The sequence below is a fragment of the Amblyomma maculatum genome, chromosome 6 (assembly GCF_055883805.1).
Source record: "Amblyomma maculatum isolate TAMU_Amacu chromosome 6, ASM5588380v1, whole genome shotgun sequence".
Taxonomy (NCBI): Eukaryota; Metazoa; Arthropoda; class Arachnida; order Ixodida; family Ixodidae; genus Amblyomma; species Amblyomma maculatum.
Genome location: NC_139349.1, coordinates 14,510,526 through 14,535,735, shown reverse-complemented (window position 1 = coordinate 14,535,735; position 25,210 = coordinate 14,510,526). Strand labels below are relative to the sequence as shown.

General features: G+C 50.5%; 1 protein-coding gene across 8 annotated transcripts in view; it reads right to left on the bottom strand.

Annotated features, from left to right (window-relative positions):
• bru3 (CUGBP Elav-like family member bruno 3) overlaps window positions 1–25,210 on the bottom strand; it is a 609,833-nt gene that overhangs the window by 91,919 nt on the left and 492,704 nt on the right. For all 8 annotated transcript variants that reach the window (XM_084606110.1, XM_084606111.1, XM_084606109.1 and 5 more), the window contains one exon: window positions 12,708–12,836. In XM_084606110.1, the coding sequence (XP_084462236.1) occupies window positions 12,708–12,836 (129 nt within the window). The remainder of the gene's footprint in view (window positions 1–12,707; window positions 12,837–25,210) is intronic.

Sequence of the window (25,210 nt, the reverse complement as noted above, 5' to 3'; positions counted from 1 at the left end):
GCGACCAGAACAACAACAGCAACAAAAAAGACACAGCTTTCTTAGGACTTTCATTATTAATAAAATATTCCTCATGGTCGAGGGCTCAAATCTGCGGCCATCACCTGTCAGCTCTAGTCTCCCTACAATCAACCTAAGTCAGGAGTCCTGCCATGCAACAAGCAAAAAAGAAGCGTTCACGTAAACGCCAAAGTTCATCGCCAACAAAAACTGCAGATACAGACTGATAGGTCAGTATTTGTAAGACGCGCGGCTTACGACGTCCATGCGCTTTCTTAATGCAAAGGTTAGTTAAAATGGCTTTAGAACACTTTACAGCGGGAAACTTACTTCAGAAAGATCCTTCCTCTCATGTCACGCATGTGAGTAGATCGTTTTGTTACAGATGAAACTAACGCCCCTGGATATCGAAGCCTAAACGGGTCGCTTGAAGGCTATGCTTGGCGCATATGATATGCGGTAGTGGAGGACTGTCTCAGAGAGAGGCCAAGTTTGCCCCGATCCGGTGGGAAATAGGCATCTGCACATAGGTTCTAAAGCAGGCATGCTACCCTTGGGCCATCTATGTTCTGCGGCAGTAAACCTACGGCCGAGATAAGCGTTCGGTCGCCATTAAGGTCTGTCCAGAAGAAAAGAAAAAGATGGAAGATGAAAGCTGCCGGGCGAAGCGCTTATTATTAACATACAGTGTTCTGCAACTTTATCGTACCCGTCTTGAAAAATTCTCCCATCTCAACCGGATGCTGATTTGTGCTGAAACTGCGCAGAAAGCTTGCGCATTTTTGTCCCCTTATTTACGAGGTAAGTTTGATCATAGTGCTTACTTGGTTTGGTCGCGCATGATGAGAAACCAGAATCGTCTGCGACAAGACTTAGGAGCAATAGACGCAAACGCCAATTTTCCGACGAGGGGCAGCGGTGGTGCCATCTAGAACCCTTACAAAAACGTGCCGTGCTTGCCTCGACTCTTTTGAACTGCGGCGCTTTCCTCCAGCGACGCCAGATGACGCCACAGCTGCCTTTTGATGAAAAAAACTGCGCTGGCGTTTTCTGCTCCTCAGTCTCGTCGCAGACGGTCCTGGTTTCTCATCATACGCGGCCAAACCAAGTGAACATCATGGTCAAACTTGCCTCATAAAGAAAAGGACAACAACGCGCAAGCTTTGTGCGCCTCCGGTTGAGGCGGGAGAATTTTTCAAAACGGGTACAATAAAGTTGCCCTAGTTGCGGCGCTGCATGAAGAAGCGGAAACCGTTCGCGGCGCTGGGCACCCGCTGCCGTCAGAGGTTTCGTCGAAACCCGGCCGCAGTTTCTGCTTACGCTCCAACCCCAAGTTCCCGGATTTTCGAATCACGCTTTTCTCCCTGCCACCCTTTTCTCTTGATTCGCTGCTCGGAGCACGCGCGCGCGAACCCGAGACGGGATTAAGTCCACACGGCGGCTTTCATTCGAAACCGCACGAGGCGGAGAGGCCGTCGCATATGCCAGCCACTGTAGTCAGCGGTGGCGTAGAGTGCGGGCTTCCACCCGCTGGTGCCCCTTCGCCACCGGCTTTCTGTTGCTGTAGTCGCCCACGCCGGGGACTGTTTACTCAGCGAATTGGAAACCGCTGTTTGCCGGCGCCCTGTTTCAAAAGGCCCCGGCGAGGCGCGAGAGACTCTGAAGGACAGGGGTGCCATGGTCTCCTTTTTCACGAAGCCCCGGGCCAGGAGGGATCGCGGACATCCCCTGTTTGCAGCGCTCAAAGAAGGAGACCGCGTCATGCAACGCCGGTCCCTACCGCTCACGAGACGTCCGCACAAACACGGGCTAAGCGAATGGCGCGCAAACTTTTGGTGTGCGTCTCCTGAAGACGCCACATCCGAGGCTGCTCGCCAGTTTCTGCTTACGAGGTCTGTTCCCTCGTCTGACTTTGGTAGTTGTGCCGCTGTGTGGAAACATATTCCACCTATGTGGTATTCGCCTCAATCTGACATGTTTCTTTTACTTGGGGGGGGGGGGGGGGGGGGGGGGGGGGGGGGGGGAAGAAGTACACACCTACCAGTGGATGGCTCCACTGCCCTATAGCCACGCGATTGACGCTTTCGGTACACGTGAAGACAGCGTAAGAGTAGATGATACACGAATTCCATACGCATCATATCCTGAATGACAGCGATGATATATAACAAAAATAATAGTAGCAACAATAGGGTTCCGTACTCCAGGGTGCGACTAGTGATCAGGCTAGCTGGTTGGCGAGATGAATTCAGACATTGGTGACGACATGAATATCCGTCACACTGAACGGGGGCTGCTTGGGCGTATTCGTGGCTTCATTGCATGCCAGTTCGAATTGGGTGTCTTATGTCGGTCATTGCCGGACAATGGAGGCCAGCATACAGCGGCTGGCCTGACGGAACACTTAATGCGGAAACTAGGTAACCAATTCAATACAGCTAGCACTATATAACGAGCATGCAAAAAAAATATACTCCTATCTCGTTATCTAGGACATCATTAACCGTGCGTCCTGCATTCGCCCATGCAGTGCGTACCAGCTTTTAATTAGTCCTATAGGCTAGGGTTATGCGCAACATACGAGTGAAGCTCTTGTGTTTCAAGTACGTGTGTGTAATCAGCACGCAGCAGAATCAAGAAAGAGGGGGAAATCACTGCTGGAGACGAATTGCTTAATGACCCTCTGGTGACAACAGGTACATTGACACCTGTGACGAGTCGAAGAGTTTAAACGTTTCCATCATCGCCCCGTGAGAACAGCGCGGATAACTGTTTGAATAATTGGTTTCCGGCCTGAATAGAACGTCTGTTCAGGCTGAGCTAAGACATTTGCAAGAAAACGGCGTCCCCAATAAGCAGTCTTGTCGCACGGTGGCAACATTCCAGGTGCATATATGCATTCTCTACACTTTCTGTGTATAGCCAATGACAAGTCTAAGCAGCCATGAATAACATGGCTAGTACCCGATTACCGGAAATCGATGTACACGGAATCCTTACAACCCACCGGTGCACTACGGACTCAGTAAGGCTGTACAGAGTACGACCAGAGAGGTAACGTATCAAATAGTGTCTGAACGAACCTTAAAGCCAACGGGAAAGCTGTGTGAGCAAACCAGCTATCCCTTATTCATGGGTGAGAGGTAACCCGCACTTGACATATTCAAAACGCACCTTTCCTACTCAAAACCTTGCCATGCGCGCAAAACCTTCTGAGGGATTTTTTCGTCCCCTCTGTTTGCCAAGCGACTGCAGCGAACCGCGTGCGAAGGCATCCCTATGACATCCCTAGGCGTCCCTTTGCGTTTCCGACGATACGGAGCGATTTCCATCCGGCGGACGAAAGGTCAGCATCGGAGGGTGCGGAATGCCACAGGGTCGGCGCATAACGACGAGACGGCGATTTGTCAAATCGGCGCTGGGCATTTGCACGCTGTCGGCGACGACCGCTTGAAGAAGATCCCCAGACGCTCGCCCTAAACGCGACCGGATCGGGAGCGCGATCGATGGGCCGCGCCGCTCGCGAGATTCATAATTGGCGCGCTCGTACCGCCTCGGGCGAGGTGGCTGCGGGCCCCGCGATAAGGAACCCACCAGCCCGAGTCGAGCTCTAGGTCACCCAAAAGCGCGCAGCATAGCCAACGCTTGTAGTAGAGCCGGGACCTGACAATAACGGAACGAACTAGCTCAACCGTTTGTAAGGAGCTGCCGTTCTTGCCTGTCCCAGTGGGTGCTGGCTAAGCGATTAAAGACGGCGACCAATCGCGAACTGTTATCACGCGCAGCTAGCTTCGTGAACAGCAGCAGCGGCCAGCTGATGGCAGCTCCACATTGCACGACGCTGAACCGTATTAGCTTGACAGGGCGTGAAGTGCCCGTGAGGAGACGACGAGCACGCCACCCTGACGACAGGGGAGAGGGGCAAGGTGTCGCAAATCAGCCCTTCGGTGGCGGTGGCTTCACCGCGTGTCTGCGTGGGGCCGTGGAGACACGAGGGACGCCCGGGGTGGAATAATGGCAAGCGCGTTTTGGTCATCTCGGTTACTTTTTGAGGAGGCGCGTTGCGCGACGACCTCTGGGACACGGGGGTGTCGCAAGGGGTTATCTATCATGCTCGCGCATGGCCAGTTAAACGGCGTGCATTAAGTTGGGTTATCTCACGTCAGTCATGCAGTGAGGTGGCGTATACGGAGCAAGATTGAATTTCTTATTTTACATTTTAACGCTCGCTCGTTAGCAGCTAGTGCAAACCAGAGCAAACAACACGAAGAAGTTGCGATATAGTACTAATTTGGTTCTACAACTCCACACAGTATAAGCTGGGACACGTTTAAGCCAGAGACACGGCCCAGAACATGTTGATGCTCTCTTGCCTAACGGAACACAGATGACGAAGTCAGCCCGTGTCGATAGGTTACCGCATTCTGGATACTAAAAGGCTGATTTCAGTTTTGGGACATCGAGTTGGGGCCGATTGTACAATGATGGAGCGCGTTCAAAATCCTGCTACGCGGTTTGAGACTAACACCTATTGTTTCAGTGTTCGCAGCCACTGTATTAAGGAGGATGGGTACTGAGACTCGCTAGAGGGGTGCTACTCCGAATTATGTTAGAATTTCTATCATGCATTTATTCGTGCAGAAACGTCATGCCGGGAATTTGTTTACTGCCACCGCAATTTATATCCACGAGATGCGATCACAATGAAAAAATACCAGAGATAAAATGTTGATTTGAAGCCCTCTTCTTTTGCGCGTGTCATCAATGAATGGAATAAGTTGCCTGATTGCGTTGCTCTATGCCGAGCCCTGGACACTGTTCCGTGAACTCTTTACGAATTTTAACCTGCGTATATGCGCAGTTGCCGCTTTTTCCTTTTTCTTTCTTGAAGGGAGGTTGTTGCACTGTAACTGTGGTTGAAATATAGGTGGACACAACGTTGGTCCCTATTTCTTTGATTATTTTCCCCTCTCTTCCGTTAATATCTTTTTCTTGTACGATCCGTTTGCACATGTTGCCGTTTGCACGAGTTATATAGCCTTCAAGCCTACTGGCCGATAAAAGCCGGCTGCATTGACTAGGTAATTTATTTATTCACTGACATTTTATTCAGATTAGAAGGTAACGTCTCTTTTCAGGCGATGTACCTATAGTGGATACTTTATTCTGAAAAACACATTAATAGTCCGTACTTCATCCTATACTTCGGCGGCCAGCGGCCAGAAATTCGACACCCATGACAAGGGCCATGAATCATTTTCGGGCGCGAGGAAAGAAACTTGAACGTCCTCCTTATGCAGACCATGCAGTTCCGCTCTAAAAAATTGTGCAAGGTTTTCGTGGGACAGTGCCCAAATCACTCGTGCACAGTTCGCCCAAATTGAGTCGCAGAAATGTACAGCTTTGAAGCGTGCATTCCAACAAGACAGGAAGAGGCCGAGGGTTACAGCGGGTGGTGGAGCTGCCGTCACAAAAAATTCTGGGCGCTCTGACGCGCTTTGAAATTACGAAGAAGAAGTGCCCATAACAATGCGGTACGCTTAGTAAACAGACGAAATGTCGGACTACCGGTGACGTTTACTCGGTACAATGAAATATAACCAATGGTAAAAGGAACGCACTAGCAACGCCGAGGTCTCACCTGATGTCACACGTGACACGATATACATGAAGGTACGTGCTACACAGAGGGGAACCTATATCCATACGCATACAAACTAATCATATCAGAAAACAGTGTAAGAGAAATAAACCACTTTAGTGCAGTCACGAATTTGTCTCAAAAATACACGACGCGCCTTTCTTTGCTGTCGTGCTTCCTTAAATTACAGGCCACTGCAACAAAAAACTAAGTCATTATTAGAAGCAGCTATCACTGCTTATTGCTGCGCGCGTCACGCTCATAACTTCCTTCCTTTTCAGAAAGCAGTGCGCAGGCGCGGGCTTCTTCCGTTATGGACAACTGCAACGGTCACTAATAATAGTAGTCGGGGCACGGAGCGCTGCTTTCTCTCAACTACCGACCATTCCCCCTAACACTCGCACGCAATACCGAACGGCACATCCCACGAAGGCCAGCTCTCAGTCAGCCACTGCAATCAACGCGAGGCACGACTGCCGAATCTCCCTATTTCATCCCGCACCTTGTATCTCGGTACATAAGGAGAAAAAGAAAATAACGATTGAAACAACGAAGGTGTCTTCTTTCAATAGATATATGTTCCCATAAATGCAGGACATTTCTGCCCGTTCTGTGATCTACTTTATATCAAATGTAACCGTATAGGAACACCTCACCTCTTAACTTATTATCTCTTATCTTATTATAGGCACAGAGAAAAGTTGTAGAGCTGCAACAGAAATCTTATTTAACGGTTGCCCAGAATTCATACTTAGTACACGCCTAGATCTGCATCTACACAAAATATGTATTGGTAATGCACGAAACATAGCGTGGCAAATCTTCCTCAAATTGCTTCTATGAGGACGGCGCAAACGAGAGAAGGGCAATGAAGCCACACGAAAACAACGGGACCAGCTCCTGCGATTATTGCGAGCCAGAAATGGACTTTTTCAGGTGACGGAGACGGCGCGCTAACCACGGTTGGCGGACAGCGATCGAGCAACTTTGTCAGAATTGCCGCGAAACTTTCCGGCGATGTGCGCGCACACCGCGCGGATACAGCACGACAGGAGACGCATGCATTTCATCACTGAGGGCGGCGAGGAAAGCACCGACAGAAGTGAAAAGATTGCAAATGACTGAGGCACCCACCCACCTTCTGCAGAGCAGCGACTACCTGCTCGAAGCGAGTGCGCATTGAACGGCGGGCCGGGACAGCGCACTCCGCTGGGTGAGACCATTGGAGTTGGCAAACGGGTAAGAACTGCGAGGACCGAAGGAAGCTGAGCAGCCCAAGCCCTCAAGTATCCGGGACGTCAGCTCCTACTACTACAGCGGTGCTGATAGCAAGTTTGTTGAAAGAGAGTAAGGGCACATCAACTCACAGCGCTGCTGATAACAAGGTAGTTGAAAGAATCAGTGAATCTACGACTCCCATAGAGCATACCTGCGGGCAGAGAAGGCACAGTGCCATGTGTTAGTGTGGGGCTTATGCCGGGTGCTGTTTCTGTTATCGCGGTAGCTCACACTTGGAAGTACCTAGCTCGACGTCCACAGCTGAGAGCTAAATTCGCGAGCTGTGTCCGGGAACACACGGCATGGAAGCGTTCAGGGAAGAGTAGCAACACGTTACGCTTTGGTAGAGAAGCGAGTCCCTTTCTAGAATCTTCGACAAGACGAACACCGACGACGAAGCAATCCATGAAATGTGATTGCGACTTAGTTGACACTGCGATGATTTCATGGCGACAACGCTTTCCGAAGCGGCCGTCTTCGTAAAAGGGCGTTTCTGAGAAATCGCGTCTGCACTTTTAAAAACACTTAGCAGAGACTTCGTGAAATAAGTAGGTGGCCGGAAGCGTAAAATAAATCTGGCAAGAATTTTACAGTGAGGAGCTTATCGGAGGAGCTTATCGACGAAATCACTCGTCGTCCACACCTCATGACTGGTTGCTACGCCCGGCTGTGCGGTAAACGCGCTCTGCAAAATATCCTCAGCGAACACCAAGTCTTAACCGCGATGCTAATGTCGGTGCAACGAATGATATGAGCGGAAATAAGTCCTACAAACCTACACAACCCGAGTTACTATAATGACTCCGACCGTCGTCAGTATTCGCATCAGCCCTGCTGTAGCTGCAGTTAACATCCCGACAAAGCTTAACGACAGACGACTTGCGTCGTTTGGTGAAGAAAAAAAGTATGAGGCTAAAGAAACCGCTCATATCCCTCCGCCGTTATGATAATCGTTTGCCTTCATCACCCTTGGCCAACAAACGTCGAAAAACATTTGCCATTTTTTATATTTGTTTTTCTCCTCCAACATAGCACGCGCCTTTCCTTTCCCAAAACCCAAGCCCCTCGCTCATCGCAGCGTCTTGGAGACCACCACCGTTGGAGTTCCGCCGCACGTGCCGTTTTCTGGAAGGAAGGCTGTCGCGCGCGCGCTGCGCCCACTTCGCTTCGGCGCACTCGGCGGCGGTGGTTCACGCACGTCTCGAGCCCAGGGCCTCCCCCCGCGGCTGCTAATGCGCGCTCGACGACGCGCGGCCTGGAACCGCTTTTACTTAAGCCTCCTTTCCCCGTTCGGCTCCGCTCTTGGCCCGCCGTCATCTTCCCGCGACCGTCGTATTTATGCCGCGTCGACTTTTCGTCGCGCTCTCCTCCCGCAGGACTCGACAAGCGGACAGAAAAAATAAAAAAAGAAATAAAAAAAAAATGAAGGCGCCAGTCGAGCAGTGCTCCGAGCAACGCTCTGCTCTCCGGTGCTTAAAGAGTGCCGGAGGCGACTCGCGCAGCAGAATTGCGTTAGAGCGCCGCTTTCAGTCACTTTTGCTGACTCTGTCCTCTCCCAGTGCAGTGCGCGTCAACTTTATTCTGCGTCCTCGTGTGTTCGGTTCACTATATATATATATATATATATATATATATATATATATATATATATATTTGCTTTCATGACGGCGCTAGCTGTACTGGAACTGCTGCCGTGCTTCTTTTTCCCGCCCTCCTGTCCCCGTTGCTGTATTTTCATTTCGCTGCTCCCTAATGGTCCGGGAGGATTCATTCGAGCCTAATTTGGTGTCGGCGCGAATTCCGGACAGACAGCGACGTCGAGATATAAGAGAGAAAAACGGAGAGATGAGAAGGCGCTGGAAATAATAATAATAATAAAAAAATCATCCGATGAGAGCTGAGCGGGGCGAAGCAGCCGTCGAGAGGTCGCGCGGGTGTCGTGCATGTTCCGTTCGCATTGCGAAGCCGTGACGATGTGTCTCTCCATAACGACAATAGGCTGCGCCAGGCACTCACGCTTATTAGCGCGGTTTTCCCTCACCGGTCAGCAGTTCCCAACTGTGCGGAAATGATCGGATATTATATTTCGTCTGTGCGAATAATTCATTCAACTCGCACCAATAACAATGCCCCTGGAACGAAAGCGGCCACTGGAGCCAATGTCGTAAAAAAATAATAATAATAATAATAATAAAAAAAGTAGTTCTAAGTGCCCGACCTCAAGCAAGCTGTTCGTCTCGAGGGATTCACATTCCACGAACTGCGCATATACACACGGAGAAAATGCCACGATTACGAAAGTAGAAACGCGATTACGCAGGTAGAGCTCTAGGATAAATATTACGCCTTTACCTCGATGATAAAGCCGACGGAGCGCAGAAGCCAATCAATCCGAGGACAGCCATGTTATGTATTTTATGTTACGTTATGTTACATTACGTTAATTTAAGCTCTTGGGTCTTGGGTTACGCACTTGGGACGCATACTGTCCATCCGGACAGTACGCGTCAAACTCAAAGGTGGACCGGCAAAAGAGAGCTCTGATTCGTGGCCGTTACCTCCGGGGTGAAAGAAGCGAGAAATGCCGCATAGCAGAGAGTCGAGGAAGTGCCACGAAAAGTGCGCTTCGGGACGGGTGCCAGTAGTGTTGTGTAGCCGATAAAAATGACATAGTATTTGTACGTTTACGATTGCCCTCCGTATCAGTGCTTTCGGAGCTCCTCCGGATGTTATATCGCTTTTCTTGCCAGATAGCGAGTACTCTTTCCGTCCTGAATTGTTCAGCGCAGTGGTGGCCGTAGCTTCGTCGTCTGCTCGAAACTAGAAAGCGTGTTTTCGCTCAGCAAAAGAACGCATGAATGGTCTACTTATGTCAGCCGGCTACCCCCGACAGCAAACAACATTTCAGGTAGGGCACCAATTGGCCAATCACGGCCTGTCCTGACATTCCCGTAGGATTGGAAACTCGGTCCCTAATTTCCCAAGCTGGTGCAAGCTCCGCGAAGCTGCACGGTTCTAGTCAGAGTACGTTGGCATGGATCGCAATCATTCCAGCGCATTCGTCTGCTCACGCAGCGATCCACATTCGTCGCCGGCGTCGACCAATCACAGTCGTTAGCGAGATAACGGCCACCAACAGCGAGTGCTGCAACTCCCCTATGCGTGTCCGGCAAGGCTGAGCTTGCAGTCGCTCTCTTCTAACTCGCACGAACACACACGCCAGAGGCCGAGAGCTGGCCCCCGGAGCGCATTTGGGGACCCGCAAAGCATCCCAACAATGGCTAGCCATGCCGATCCTTTCGCGCGGTGCAGATAAGCCATGCAGCTCACGCTTTTAACGGGTCCCCCGGCGGCAGTTTCCGGGCACGCCGCGGGAGGCCGCCACCAGCCTGGCGAGGTTGCGACGACGCTCGCAGCGATAATCTCGCGCTGACACGGCAAGTCGTAAAAAAGGGTCGGTTTCTTTTCCAGTTCTATTTTCTTCTCTTCTTCAGCCGCATGTGCTGTGAAATATTCATTTTTCCCGAAGCCCATAACAGAGCGAGAACGGAGTTTCCGGATACGCCGTTAGATGCTAGAAGACAGCACGCCGGCGGAGTAGATATGACCGGCTGAAATGTTACCAATGCTATAGCTAACCAACACGACCGACTGGAGCGGGAACGTTTAGAATGCTGCTGTACAGCGTTTTTATTACGCATTACCACCGAAAATAAGCAAATCTAGAACGTTTGATCTCTTAAAGAGGCCTTAGTAATGCCCCAACAACACAAATAAAATAAGCTATTACGATCAGCCGGGGACAGGAAAAGGTAAGTTTCCCTCCTGCCAAAATACACAGAAGGAAAGTTTTCGTCAGCGCCGCTACTCATTCAAGTCGTAAAAGCTGATAGACTTGAATACAGCGAAATTCTCAGATACAATGAAAACCTCAAATAAAATGGACTCGAATGTGATGATGCATATTTGAGGCAACAACCAATGATGAGACGGCAAAATTGGAGATTCCAGTTTTTCCACCTGGAATAGGCACCATTGGAGCGATGTTATCATTTCTAGCTGGAGCTGGACGAAAACCCGAAAATAGTAATAAATATCTTACTCCAGATCAGTAAGCAACGACCATCCTTGACAGACCGCAATCACTAACGGAATAACACATTAACAGACACAGGAATAGACATCGTGACATGTGACCGCTCCAAACGTATCAACGATTTGTGTGGTGTGTATTGTTGAATTCCAATGGCAGATTCAGAGCAGGTTTTTCTACCCTGGCCAGAGCAATTCTATTCCAATGGCAGAACGGGAGCGCGAGTTGTCTGTTCCATTGGCAGATCGGGATCTCGCGTCGATCCCGGATCGCTCCATGGAGCGACGATATTTGCTCTGCCGAAATCTGCAGGTTTGGCTGGTTGGTTGATTGGTTGTACAACTTTTAATTCCATCGGAAACGGGGAGTCGTGCGCCCGCGGATTAGAGGCTGGCAGGTAGCCCCTGGCTTGTTGCGGCCTCTTCCACCAGATGGACGGTGCAGTGCTGGATCGCAGGGTCCGCGCTTCGCAGCAGGGTATCCCAGGATTCTCTACTTGTAATATTTTGCCCTATCTCTGGAGATTGTGGGCACTCTCAAATTATGTGGTCGAGGGTCCCTCTCGCCCCACAGTGTTTGCAGAGATCATTGTCCCTAAAGTCTGGTAGCGCGTGAAACGCCCAGACCGGGTTCATGAACGTATTAGTTTGTAGCCGCCTCCACGCGACAGCTTCCCTATTATTTAGTCTAACATCTGGCGGGGGTACCAGTCTACGTCCCAATTTATAATGGTCGATGATTTCCCCGTAATTTTGCAGACGCTCGTCGTATGGAAGCCAGCGTGACGTTGTACCCGCTTCCGTTTCACGTCACGGCCGACTGCCGCTTCTGTCGCGTGGCGTTCCTTGGTGCGCGTTCAAATGTGGGATTGCTTCTGGAGGAAAGGCGCACTAGTGCCCGTTGGGATGTATACGCCATCGCTCCTGTCGCGTGGTGTTCGTTGACGCGCGTTCAAGTGCAGGATGATCCGGTCGCGTCTAGCGCCGGATAAGAGCTTTTCTTGCGCAAAGTGCTCCCGTGGGAGCGAACGCGTTCCAATGGCAAATATGGAGGATAGGATCTCAACGCGAGCGAGATCCCTTGGTGCTCCGTTAGTGCTCCGGCCGAGCGCTCGCGATCTGCCATCGGAATTCAACATATGAAAGCGCTGCTAAGAGACGCTCGAAATGTTCCGCCTTCCAGTACTAGTTCAAGGATCACGCACGTGATTTGAAACTGAAATGGAAACCCTGCTGGAAGATAAAATGGAAGATGATCCAGTACGACTAAGCAAATTAAAGGTGACTTAGAATGGTCCAGCAAGGTAATTATGACTAATAATTAATTGCTCGGCACGTTAGATGAAAATACTGCCCGTAGGTCGCAGCGCGTGCATATGACGGTGGGCGTAGCAGCAGCGAAGAATCAAAGCTGCCAAAAGTGTCTATAATGCACTCCTCAATGCTACATGAGCGCCACGCCATCTTAAGGACATGCTCTCGTATTTCATACGCATCGATCCGAATGATCTCCCCCAAATTTACTATTTCTTCATCCCGCCAACGTTTCGGGAGCGTTTGGTAACTTCTTTCGGATGTCGCTGGTGGCGTGACAATCTCGGACTTAAAAAAAAAAAAAAAAAAAAAAAAAGCTTGGGTCTAATCAGAATTTTCGGTGCCTTACAAGACATGTGGGACGTCGCCGCAGCCTACTCACCTTTGCTCTGCCCGTCGGGTCCTCGGAGAATGGTGCACTCCTCTATCGTGCCGTATGACTGGAAGAGCTGGCGCACATCGTCCTCCGTCTGCTGCTTGCTCAGCATGCCAACGAACAGCTTTCGATCCTCTGCAAGTGGGGAAGAGCAGGAGAGCATATATGGTGAGCTCACACCGGTGAACTAAACCGAAGTTATCTATATCACCTCCACAATATCCCAAAAACCTCAATGAGCCCTAACTCGCGCTCACGTTACCGCAACAGTAGCATATTGCATTTAAGTGCATCATGGCAGTTCGACGCGCGACGTAATCAACAGTAACCTCTAATTTTGCCTTGAAATGGTGGCCTTTTAGGAATCAAAACTGAAATGAACTGCAACTGAACTGAACTTTACGGACAACTCTTCACAGTCGACGCTTACTCAGTTTTCGATTAAAAAAAGAAGAAAAAGAAACGAAAAGAGAAAGGCACAATCGACCAGTAAGTGCTTTTTTTAATTATGGCGAATAATTATTTTCCTCAACTAAGAGGTTTCTACGCACAATTATTTAATTTTAGCTTCACACCTCCTTAACTGCTGCCGCACACGAATTTCTCACGACAAAATTAAGTGCTAATATCATCAGCTAGAATTCCTACGAACTTTCGGTGTAAACAAAAAAAAAAAAAAAGAAAACTGTACATGGTCGTGTACTGTAAAGGTGAACACATGAACACGTGGCCGCTCTTTTCGGAGCCCTATAGTGCGTCTTACGCATTCAAATGAAATGACAGCCCATGCGAGACACCACCTCCAGGTCTCTCAATGCAAGAGGGCGACCATATCTCGTGTACACCGCACACGTCAAGCTCTGCAGGATGGCAGCCTCATATATAGTCGCTAAAAGTCCTCTGTTAGCGTAGCGCTGTTGACTGTCCTCACCCACTCAACGCAATTGCTTGTATAAGCACGTTTCTCCGCCCAAAGTAAAGGCGCTGGAACTGTGCAATAATGGTACGAAAATACATCGTGTTCTGGCTACAGCGACACTTCACCGTCAGCTCCACTGCTGTCGTCAACACGCGTACGCGCACGTATGTTCTTGCTCAACAACCCAACGACCTTCGCGATTTGCCTTTAGAAACAAACTTCTACTTGCGTTCCATTTTACGGTTCTTCCGTTACAATTTTTATTGGCGACGACATTTCCCTGTACGCAATCCTAAATCTTTTGGTTGCTGTGGAACACAAAAGAAAGTAAAAATCTCATTTGAGCTAATTGTGCGGCAAGAAACTGTGGTTGCGGTCAATTGATACCTGTCAAAAGCGTCACATATATTTCTGTGAGAGGCGAGACTTCAGCATTTCAGAGGCTGTGCGTGCGCGTATGGTATAGCACATCACGACTTCTTGTCCCTACTCACTATTCAAACATGTAAATAGGTCTCACTGATGCTACCTGGTGTTTTTCAGACTCAGTGATGCACAAAATGGATAAATAGTCGACCTCTGCCAGGTTAAGCTAGGTATGGGAACAGCACTTCAAAGCTTTTGTAGCGACGCAGAAGTCTAGGCACAATAAAAAATGAGGAAGCTTCTCATCACAGAAATTTTCTCATTTTCAAGGATACAGAACATGTTTCAACATCCCTTTATAGGCCAAAATCAGCTGAATGCATAAATAATGATTATTTTTCCTCCATAGCGCTCGATTCGCCCACAAGCGCAGTACTGAATCCGCCAGACGTGATCACATGCATCTGGAACTCCGTTGCGATAGACTAGTTTGCGATAGTAAAACTTATATCGCTGATCACACTGCTCAGAATGTGTTTGCGAAGATAACCCAGAACAACAAAAAATATTTCCGAAAGACTGGTCAGAAGCTGCCACTGCGGCGGGGTGCTCCTCGCTGCAAATTACGTCCTAAATTGTTCCCCTCTGAACCTAACAACAACGGAAGTGATTGAATTACGCTGCCATGCTTGCTCGCCTCGAGGACTTCTCGGTGTCTGTTATGATACGCCTGATATCGAGAGCTCTTCCAGAACGCTCTTCTAAGACGAGTTCTACTACCCTCTTTTTCTATTCGGCGATTTCAGCATCCGTCCACACAATGACGTGGTATTACCCGCGGCCTAAATAAAAAAAATTAGCAAATTCCTCACTACATGTCCTACTATCGGATTGTCTCACACTTTTACGGAACTAACATGTAAGACTGAATCGTTCGTCCAACATTCTTGGCCTTCTATTGACCCTCACCCTGTAGATTTTTCTGCCCCTTCATGCGCTTCCGTCTTGGTGACCACATTGCGTTCGCAACATTTATTTTTCAAACATTTCAAATAGCATATAAATCTACAAAATTAATAACTCTTCATGACGAACGCGCTAGAATGAATCGTGATCATATCCACGCACAGTAGCTGCCTTACGGGTTTAATATGTAAACCACATAATTAATTCCTTTGAACAAGCTACTAACATATTTCCGCCGTGACATGTCCATGCCACTTTCATCTGTAAACCTACAAGCTTAAACATCCTTGTGTGACCTAATCTTGGATATGGTAACGCGATTTACGGCCCAAACCAATATCAACTTAACATTGACTTTGAATCCACTCGAGTAATGTCACACTGTTCAATGCGAACCTACTCTGTAGCATATCCGCCCTGAAATTCAGAGACATTTCTCGTTTCTTTCGGGCAAATTTCCCGGCTCTGCAATTTCTACGGTTCTTTCTCCTCATCTCAGCAGATGACATTCAATCAGTGCATAAAATATTTTACATAGGCAATCCTAACTGCATGATCCCGTGACGTGCCCGCGGTACTACATTCTAGGAGTCATCATTCTTCTTGCGCATCACTCAGGCCTGGAATGGGTTTCCCAGCCATTTGGCACGAAGTCGTCATCCTGCTCGTTTCAAGAGTACCATAGCAAAGACAAAACCGTCGTCAGAACTATGCATACCGCATGTCAGTCATCATTAACTGCCGTACACACGTTTACCGCTTGTCCTACATCCTCCCACGAAGAGTCTACGCCGGGAACTTAGCGATGTCGATGTGACCTGACTAACTGCCCTTGCAGACAGAGAGAAAAAAGAAAAATATTCACAAATTTGAGATTTCAGTCGACCACACGAAAGAAGCCTTCCCGATATTTTAATCTACGCGCAGAGTTCTTTCGATGGAAGTTTTTCCAAATGGCGCACAAGACAGCGGCTACCTTGCGTAGCAGGCAGCCGGACCGCGGCGCGTGCGGCGATGACCGGGAATGAGGGGACGACACTAATGAAACTGTCAAAGCCACTGGCGCGGAAGTGCAATCGGCCCAGGCCGCTGGCTCGGAAGAATTCGCTCGGAACCATCGCTCTCATATCCTGCGCAACACGCGACGCTTCCAGAAGGAAAGATTTAGGACTATTATTTTTTTCTCTCTTCTCTGCGAAACACTCACGTGCGCGGATGTAGCTGGCAGCAACGGCGCCACGCGTACACGCATCCGAAAGCGTAGAATTCGAGATTCTGGCGACGGAGCGACGAGATTGCGTTATAACTTGCGCGAGACGACTCCTTTGTTCCCCGGCGGTGCGGGGGCAAACAGCGGCCGCCATCGGCGCAGTGTCGCCGACGAATCAGCCGCCGACAATGCAATCAAACGGTTCCAGCGAAACTGCCGCCGCTCCTTGGCCGTGATTAAATATTCCACTTCAAAGGAGACTTCGACGCGCGTGCCTTTCCTCGTCGCGGAATTGGAAATGAGACCCGGCGAAAGCGCGCCGAGGAGGACACTGAGTTGCACGACTTCTATTTTTGTGCCGTGATGATCCGACAAGGCTCGAAGGAAGAGACGAAATCTCTCTCCGCTCAGTGGTGGAAGCGAGCGAGATATATTGTCGTATACCCAAAACCGGGCGCTCACGTCAGCGCGAATACCGGAATACAAGCGGACAGATCCGAGTGCGAGATCTTTTGTGTCACTACGCTAAGACAGAAACGGGCGTTATATGAGACTATAAACTTAGAACAGACTCGGCCAGGAGGCGTGCACACGCTGGTGATGCAATCGGAAAAGAAAGCGCTCGCTAGAGATATCTCCGCATTTGCTGCACTCAAGAAATAGATATTCGCATTTCCGTTACCCTCCTTTGCTGTGACCAAACCCAGCAGCCCTAATAAAGGCAGCAGCCAAGTCTCTTCGGTCAATTAAACGGCGAACTGACGCTCTAAGGACTTTGTGAATCGATCTGAACGTGTATTAATAGGGCGGCAAGTCGAGAAACGCACGTATACAAATCGTTTATTTCACGGCGCGAAAGCCCTCATCTATACGAGTATAGGCAGTTACGCGGGCGAAAGGTTATGCATCGCAAGCTCCAGAGGCAAGTCATTAACTGATCCGCTCCATCAACGGATGGATTCAGCTCAGCTCACTTCTTCCAAGAACCATTCGGCGTTGTTCAAAAGATGACGTTGATTGACCAATAAAATCGGTGCGGCCGCTAGAGGCCGCGAAGAGCGCATTAAGCTTCAAACAGGGATGCTACAACCCATGTGAGTGAGTGAGAGCGAGTGAGTGCACGGCGAAGTTTTGTAATTGGCCATGATAAGAATAGTTCTGAAATAAGCCTCGAGCTGAGAGCCAATGTCAACCTATTATCCAGGCGAGGTTCCACGCATTCGAGCAGCCGAATATCACATAGACCGTATATACCGGCGAGTTCGACTGCCGCATCGTGCACTCTTTCGTTTTGTGCTTGTTTTCGTCGGTTCTGCGTCGCTGAACCTGAGCGTTGATCAGGAATCCAGCTGACTCGCGACAAGAGCCACTGCTGGGAGGCGGACGCCGAGCGAAGGCAATCGGCAATGCGGCGGCGATGGCAATGCCGGAAGTGGAGCGCAATCAGAGCAGGTCTCGGCGCGAACTGCCATCTCGTTTCAGGCGTGTTATTAGCCACCGCGCTCGGGACTAAGGCGGGATGGATTCGACAGCGACTGCAGCGTAGACGTCTGCGACGGAGCAGACGCCCAGATAAGCACCACGCGAAGTGTTCCACGCAAGTGACGAAACCAATTGCTCCGAGAAGACGCGCGGATGACACAGGCGTGTGGAGGGCGAGTAGGCTGTCATTGAGTAAAAATAGTGATTATAGGGTGGAATCGGCGGCTGTATTCGCGCGCTCATGGGCCCTACATTCTAACCGCGACCCGGATGACGGTCGCCACAAAAAATATTCTGCCAACTTTTTGAAACATTATGGTGCTGGACACTTGGAAAACAAACCTATACTGACCAAGTCGATATCCACGCTTGCTGATGTAGTGAGTTGTTTCGAGCCTTATTTTGCGGAACACTGGTGGCGGTAGAGAAGTTCCAGTACAACATAATACGCCCACGACAGCCGTAACTCTCATACTGTGCGCTCTCCTGCCAAGCAACACTCCACTGCAGATGTAGCATACCGTTTAGAAGGATTTCCTGGACGTAACAAGCCATTAACGCCATTAAAAGTATGGCCACCACAACGCAATTTGCCACGAGTACGCCGATTAGTTTTCTATGTCTCTTTAACCGTAGACTCGAGTCGTCTTTCAGCCTCTCAGACGTTGCAGTTTTCCCAAAGGGGCGGCATATAGGAGGGAGAGTTGACTAACGAGGCGGTAAAAGCCAGACTTTGACACCATAGTGTGACGTTACCGGTGGTGCGCTTGGTACCATCGCCACAGCACCCACTGTATCAGTTGTCGGGACTTATTAGCTCAATCAACCACAACCGGTGCACCTACAAGAAGCCCGTCGCTTTTATTTGTAACGGAGGTCCTGGAAGAACGCCACAGGCAGTGTTCCGCCTACTGCGCTGCACAGCTTAGTTCGGTTCACACAGGCAAACACCCCCTAAACGCCTTTATTCTCGCGTTTTGCATTCCATAGTTCGACCTCTAGAAAGAGGTCCAACTATGGAATGACGAGTCACAATTTACGGGGTCGACGGGAGAAGGGAGCGAGCGCCAAAGCAGCTCAGCGACGCGTCCCTAAACCATACAGCTTTATATAGAACTTGTAAGACACTTTAAGGCGGTCGTTTGAGAGCAACAGGAACCTTTAGATGCTGAGCACAACAAAGCGGTCCTACAAAAACGACACGGTTGCTGCTTATAGTCTAAACAGCATACACTCGCACTGTGGCGGGAGGCTCGAAGCGAAGCTTCAGCAGGTGTGTAATCGCCGGCCCCACAAGCAAAGATGTTGGCAATAAACTGAACTATTTTAGACCGGTGCTGAGTAGGTATTGACAGAGCCTGAACACACGCGAAACGTTGCCGTCAACTTGGCCACGACCGGCGCTCGAACGCACACGTTCCGGACCGGCCGAGACTCTGGCTCAGTTGAAGCCTTATTTAGGCGCTATTCTATACTTTGATGAGAAAGGAGCAGAGACCAGGATGTGTGTGGTAGGTCTAAAAGCAAGGCGTGCCCATACACTCGTTCTGCTGACCGGCAGACGCAAGCTGTCACAGCCGCAGTGCTGCGTACTTCTAGGGGGAGACGGAATGCGACTGCTGGCCCTGCGGAGAACGGATCCAGGCGAACAGGAGGGTGCCGCGGAAGGCAGTTCAGGGCGCAGTAGTGCGAAGGACCGGTGGGGAGACAATTGGCTCGGGAGGCCTTCCGTACCATTTAGCTTACAAATCGCGCCCGGGTCCGAAATGGACGATCGTAAAGCGAGGCTTGCGCAGCGCGCGCGCGCGGGTTCCTTCCGAATGGCTGATACGTTTGTGTACGCAACGGTGGACGGCCGAAACGACTCCTCCGGGCCATAGGCGCAAAGGGGGCAAAAATACTGTGGAGAAACCAGCAAGCAGCGTTGAAAAGAAAAGCCATATACACGGACACGAAGATAGCAATCACACGAAAGCGGGCGCAAGGAAATAGGGCTCTGTTACCCCGCCGTGTAATTTAGGAGGGAGGAAGTTAAGGGGTCAACAATCACTGATTACAACGGTATCGTATATGGCAGCGCGGGATCCCGAAGGACAAAAGGGAAGAGCCAGAGGCCGATTCGAAAATGACATCAGGTGAAGCGGCGGCACGTGGTGGTAAATAGGGCCGATTTAAGACGAAGCCTCATTCCGCTCTCTTGTCTCTTTTGACGAACATTTATTTCGCTCAAAAAAGTTCGATTGAGAGAGCAACCACTGACATCTCGCCCGTCGCGCTTACAACACAGATATGAATTAATCAAGACTATGACTCTAACAGCAAAGAATGCACAGAAAATATTAGCGCACGTTAAGAGGTGCAACTAAAGCAGAAAAGAAAGAAAGAAAACGAACACGGTGATAACAGATTATCGCCGTTTCCTTGTCTGCACCCCGTACTGTGGCTTCAATCCGAGGAACCAGGTCTTCGCATCTCCAGAGGCATCATCAGTGATCATGGTGGTGTGGGCGACTATTTTTTTTTCTCCGCCTCCCTTTCTCGAACAGCGCAGAGAAGGGCGCGTTGATTGATTATTCAGCACGAGACGTCAGTCAGGCCGCACTCTGTCGTCGAGTGTCGCTGCGCGCGGCGCTTTCTCCAGGCTCGCCTCCGTGCTGCGGAAGCAGGGCGTTAGCGCGGTGGCCTGTCAGTGCTCACAACATGGCGCTCCTATCCTCCTAATTGCACGCCCGAGAGCGGCTGTCCGCTCCGCCAGGCAGCAGCAGCAGCAGCAGGCAGCCAGCCAGCACCGAGCAAGCAGACTCCCCCTCCCCCCACGCACACACCCGCAGCCGAGCACCTTCGTGTCGGCATCCCCGCCGAGTCCGCTGAGAGCAACTGACGAGATTCCTGCGTAACTCCCGCGGGTGTGGAAAAAAAGGTTGAAAAGGGGTAAAGAAATAATCTAGCCGCGTAGCTACCTCGATGCACCGAAGGCGCGGCGCGGCTGCCGCCGTCGTCGGCGCCCGCTGATTGGCCAATTGAGGCCGTCACAGCTGCCGAGAGCGGCGGCGCGTTCCTGTCGCGAACGCTGCGCCAGCCAGGGCCGAGTGTTTCCGTCGCAAGTCACGCTGCAGCGGGTCTCCGTTTGGCCACCCGCGGCGAAGAAGGGAAGGCGTCGACGCGCGCGAACGCCGGCCGCCTCGGGCAGGGGAGGCGGGGGGCGCGGTCGCCTAATTACGGCTTCCGTCCCCAAGCAGCGTCACCGTGCCCGCCGGCTTCTTCTTGTTCCCCTCTCGGCCTTATTTATTTTTAATCCCTCAGAACTTCTCTCCACCGTTCCTAGTCCTTTCCCCTTCGTCCTGGAGGCTCGCGCCTCCTCATTAGAAGTGAGCAGCACCGAGAAATACAAAGCTTTCCTTCAGGTAACAACCACGATTTTAACTAGGCTTCCCGCGCATTATGAAAGTGCGTGATTGGCCGGCGCTGCAGACTCGGCCGATCGGTCGACGTCGTCTCAGCCAAGTCAAACCTGCGTCTCACTGCTGACAGACTAGCGACGTCAGCTCCTTGTCAGCGAAAGGAAGCCTTCCACAGCGCTGCACGCTTCCAGACGGGCTGAGCGCAGCAAGCAGCCCGAGACCTCGGCCGCTCTCCATCCTCCGTCGGGCGGTGCAGAAAAGCCTGCCCCTCAGGCCCAGTCGAGCGCAAATGCAACGGCGGAAGCGTCAAGAAAAGAGGGCGGCGCTCGCGAGACGACTAGGAGCGGCGTAATTTGGTTTTAACGAGCGGCACCAGCCACGAGCCGGAGGGTGGAACACTGATTTGCGCCTCAGTTGCGGCAACGCACATTGGGCGCTGCTTGTCTCGAGCCAATTCATCTCCGCGCTGCGCACGTCACACGCGCCCACTGAAGAGGGAGCACGCTTCGTCAAGTCTCCGTGCCCGAAGTAAATGCATGGGCATATTCATCGTCTGCACGAATTGTTGGTGAGTTGGCGGAGGCCGGCTTCAAACACGGGACAATCCTGACAGCCTGCGATGTAGCATTTAATTCACCTGTTTATTTCCAAGCTTGCCTAGGTCTGCCCAGACAGGCGCATTCAAGATATGAAGGGCGAGAGAAAAAGGGTGACATACAAATTCAGAAAGCATAAACATTCCCAATACCAAGGATCATCATGCAGGAAAGACGGAAAAGAAGTCGCTTTTGTACCAGAAATGTGTTCACTAACAGCAAGCGGTCACGACACAGATGTTTTCGAAATGGTAAGAAAGTTAAGTAGGCCACTTAATGCTAACGTGCTTTTGAGGCGAAAACATGAATGCTTCATTGTGATCCAAATTAACCGGATTTTTCCTTCAGCTAGATTACTTTCTTCTGCCAAAGGACGCTTCCCGCAAACTTTGGCGCCAATCCGAATATTGTTTAACCTGTTTTTGATTTGTGATGTTGCGTGGGGCAAGAGAGGCGCTTTGGTTTGCGCCCGCTAAAACGGGCCGCACAGCTCAAGATACGACGCGTAAGCACCTACACTGCGTGTACGGAGTGATAAACACGCATCGGCTTCCACTGCAGGCACGAGGGAACCCAAAGCTTCCCCTCATCACAACGACAACTAAGGCCTACGTGCACAGGTCTGAAGTCTTAATCCTCACATTTCTGATGCATGCAGCGCGTAATCTAAGTTGCGCATTGAGTGTGTTTCAGTAGTGTTTTGTTGACCTTCATGTCGGCTAATCCAATGTCGTTCTCAATACCCGAACAAAAGTAGCGCCGGTGCCGCTGTCGGGCTTTCATGTTACTTTTAATTAAAAGCAAAATTACCCATCAAATTACTCCATAAAAAAACAATTTGCCGGCGTTCCTCTTAACTGTATCGGAAACGGAAATGTCACTTCTTTCCGGAAACCAGGCCTGTCGTCGCGCGCAGTTTTTTAAGCCTTTCCCAGGCTTCCAGCATTTAAATATGTGGCTTTATTGTGTGCCTTCCTTAATTGAAATGCTTTCGTGAATTAATTTATCGCGCATCCTTTCGTTTCTCTTTAAGGGCGAAAGCCTTCTATGCTAATGGAACGAAATCCCGTGCATGAGAGTTATGCGCGAAATTTGTGCGCGAGATTTGTCAAAATGCGCGGGATTCCGCGAGATGTGTTCTTGCCTAGCATTCGTGCCATCTGGAATCCCGCACTTGAACGCGCGCCAAGGAACACCACGCGACAGGAACGATGTTGTGCCGTCTAAACTCACACTTGCCGGCGAAAGTGTGACAGACACTGCGCCTTTCCTTTCCATATTTAGCTTTGCGACGACCGCCGATAAGAGGCAAACGATGAGAGGCAAATGGTAGGAGAGGAAAGGTAGGCGTTCTTCTCTCAAGAGACATCTAAGATACCCTCCACGTTTTTTTTTTTTTTTTTCTCGTCCGTCTTTTCCTGTGTCTCGACTGACCCATGACAGACAGTGCTCTCCAATTCAAACCGTCAGCTTTTCCCCTGTTCGTTATATCCGCCTTTCCCCACAGTTGTATTTCGTTGTCCAAGATGGTGTTTCGCTCCGTGTACCTCAGGCTTGACTCAGGCGACGTTAGCGGATGGCTTTGTGCACGGCACGGTTGTGCGACAAGCGTGATCAGGTCGTGGCGTGTACTTTATTTGTATTAACGGCGAAAGCTGTTATAGAATGGCTCATAGCCCTGCACGCGTTCCGCCGTGGAGGCTACAGGTTCAGCCTAAGGCCTTAATTATTGAGTGGATTACTTTAATTGACACTTGTCTGGGCTGGGAGGTAATAATTGAGTTTTGAATTTAATCAAGGGTAATTTAATTTCCACCTGCCTCCGCGGCTAGACAGCAGTTTAATTCATTTCAACGCCACCGACCGAGGGCAGCTGAGAAAGTGGGGAGGCAGAAGCCATACAGAAATAGGAGACCAAAGGGAGATACAAAATAGATGGTGGGAGGCGGCGGTTGGCGTACAGGCTTAGGAGGTGACGGCGATCGCGGAAGAATGCGCAGCCGTAATATGGTTGCTAATCGAACAGCCAGAGGGTGACTAAAGTTGAAGCAGGGAGGAGGAGAGGGGTTATGAAGAGGGTGGGGGATTGAGCAACCTCAGGGTGATTTCAAGTCAGATTGCTGGGATATATGGCTAAACGAAAGCTAGAACCGTTTTCACTGATTCACACGCTAGGACTTCGGTAAGCCTTGGTCTACTAATATTTCTGTTTTGGTTTGTTCCCTGATATTACCTGACCCACCCTTCGCTTCCTCGATTTATTTTGCTTCTGTCTGCTACAGTACCCTTCTCCTTTTGTCGCCTTCCTTGTTAATCGTGCTCCTCTGTTTGGAAGTAAATGTTCGGCAGAGATCCAGGCTAGCTCCTGCCTGTCTGTTCCGTGTCTTGTAATTCCGGCGCCATTTATCCATTGGTTTGTCACTCCCGCTGTCACAACGCTGCAGTGTTCCCAACACCTTGATCGCGGCAGCCTCAAACGTTCACGCGCGCGACCCAAGCGGCCGCCTCTCTCTCTATCAGAGTTTCTGCGGCGCTTGAAGTGGCGCTCCTGGGATTTCTGCACGGTGCATCAGCTCTTTCGAGACGTCGCGTAACCAGGGGACACAAGCAACCGGCCTCACGGAAACGACGACTTTATCTCGGATACCTAGAAAGTTTTTCCGAGCTAAGGCGCAGCTCTGGCCTCGGCGCATTGATTCCCATTTGGGCGTTATTGTTGTGCGGACGGGAACCCGAGCTTAGGTTACGGCAGAGGGCGGCGTTCTCCCGGAAACAATGGGAAGCGACGGGAAGCCAATAAATCTCGCCCTGTGCAGGAATGCAAACTGGAAGCGAGCGTAAACACGCTCGCCAGTGCAGGGCGCCCCCTGCCGGGAGGCGGAAACACTCTCGCCGCAGCGAAGCGGGGAAGGGCGTTCTTTTTTCTTTGTCCTTTGCGAGAAAAGACTGGCGCCTTGGCCACGTACAACCTTATCCCCGGCCCTATGGTTTGCAAAGCAGCGCGACGGGCGCAGCTTGCGCGCTCGGGTGGGCGCGAGGGAGGGCCCCCTTCGGGGGATTTAGCGCGAGTTGCAGAATGCGCGATGTGGCGACTGGGAGGGCTTTGTGTTTTCGAACGGCGATTGAGCTTCGGAACCCCCCACCCCTTTCCATTTGTTCTCGCGGAGGAGCCTTATTACTTTCTACGAACAAGCGCCGACGCCTTGGAATGAAAACAGCCCAGCGCGTGTGCGGCAACGTGTCGCTTGGAGAGAGAAGAAAAAGTGCGAACAAAAAATTACGCGAACAAGTGGTTCCAAAGCGCCGTCTCGCTTTCATGCTGCGCGGATCGACCAACGAGCAGTCGCGTTTCCAGTTCGGGTTCGAGAATTTAACGCAGGTCCGGAAAATTCTGCGCCCGTAATGGCAGTCTTATGAGTGGAGAGAAAAAAAAGAAAAGAAAGTGAGTCCTCGAAGAGATTGAACGAAGTTTTCTTTTTTTTTTTTTTCGGTCATTCTGTAGAGTATTCCGAGTTTAAGAATGCGCCCAAACATGCTTCCACTTCGTCTTCTGAATCGTGCTAAACCTA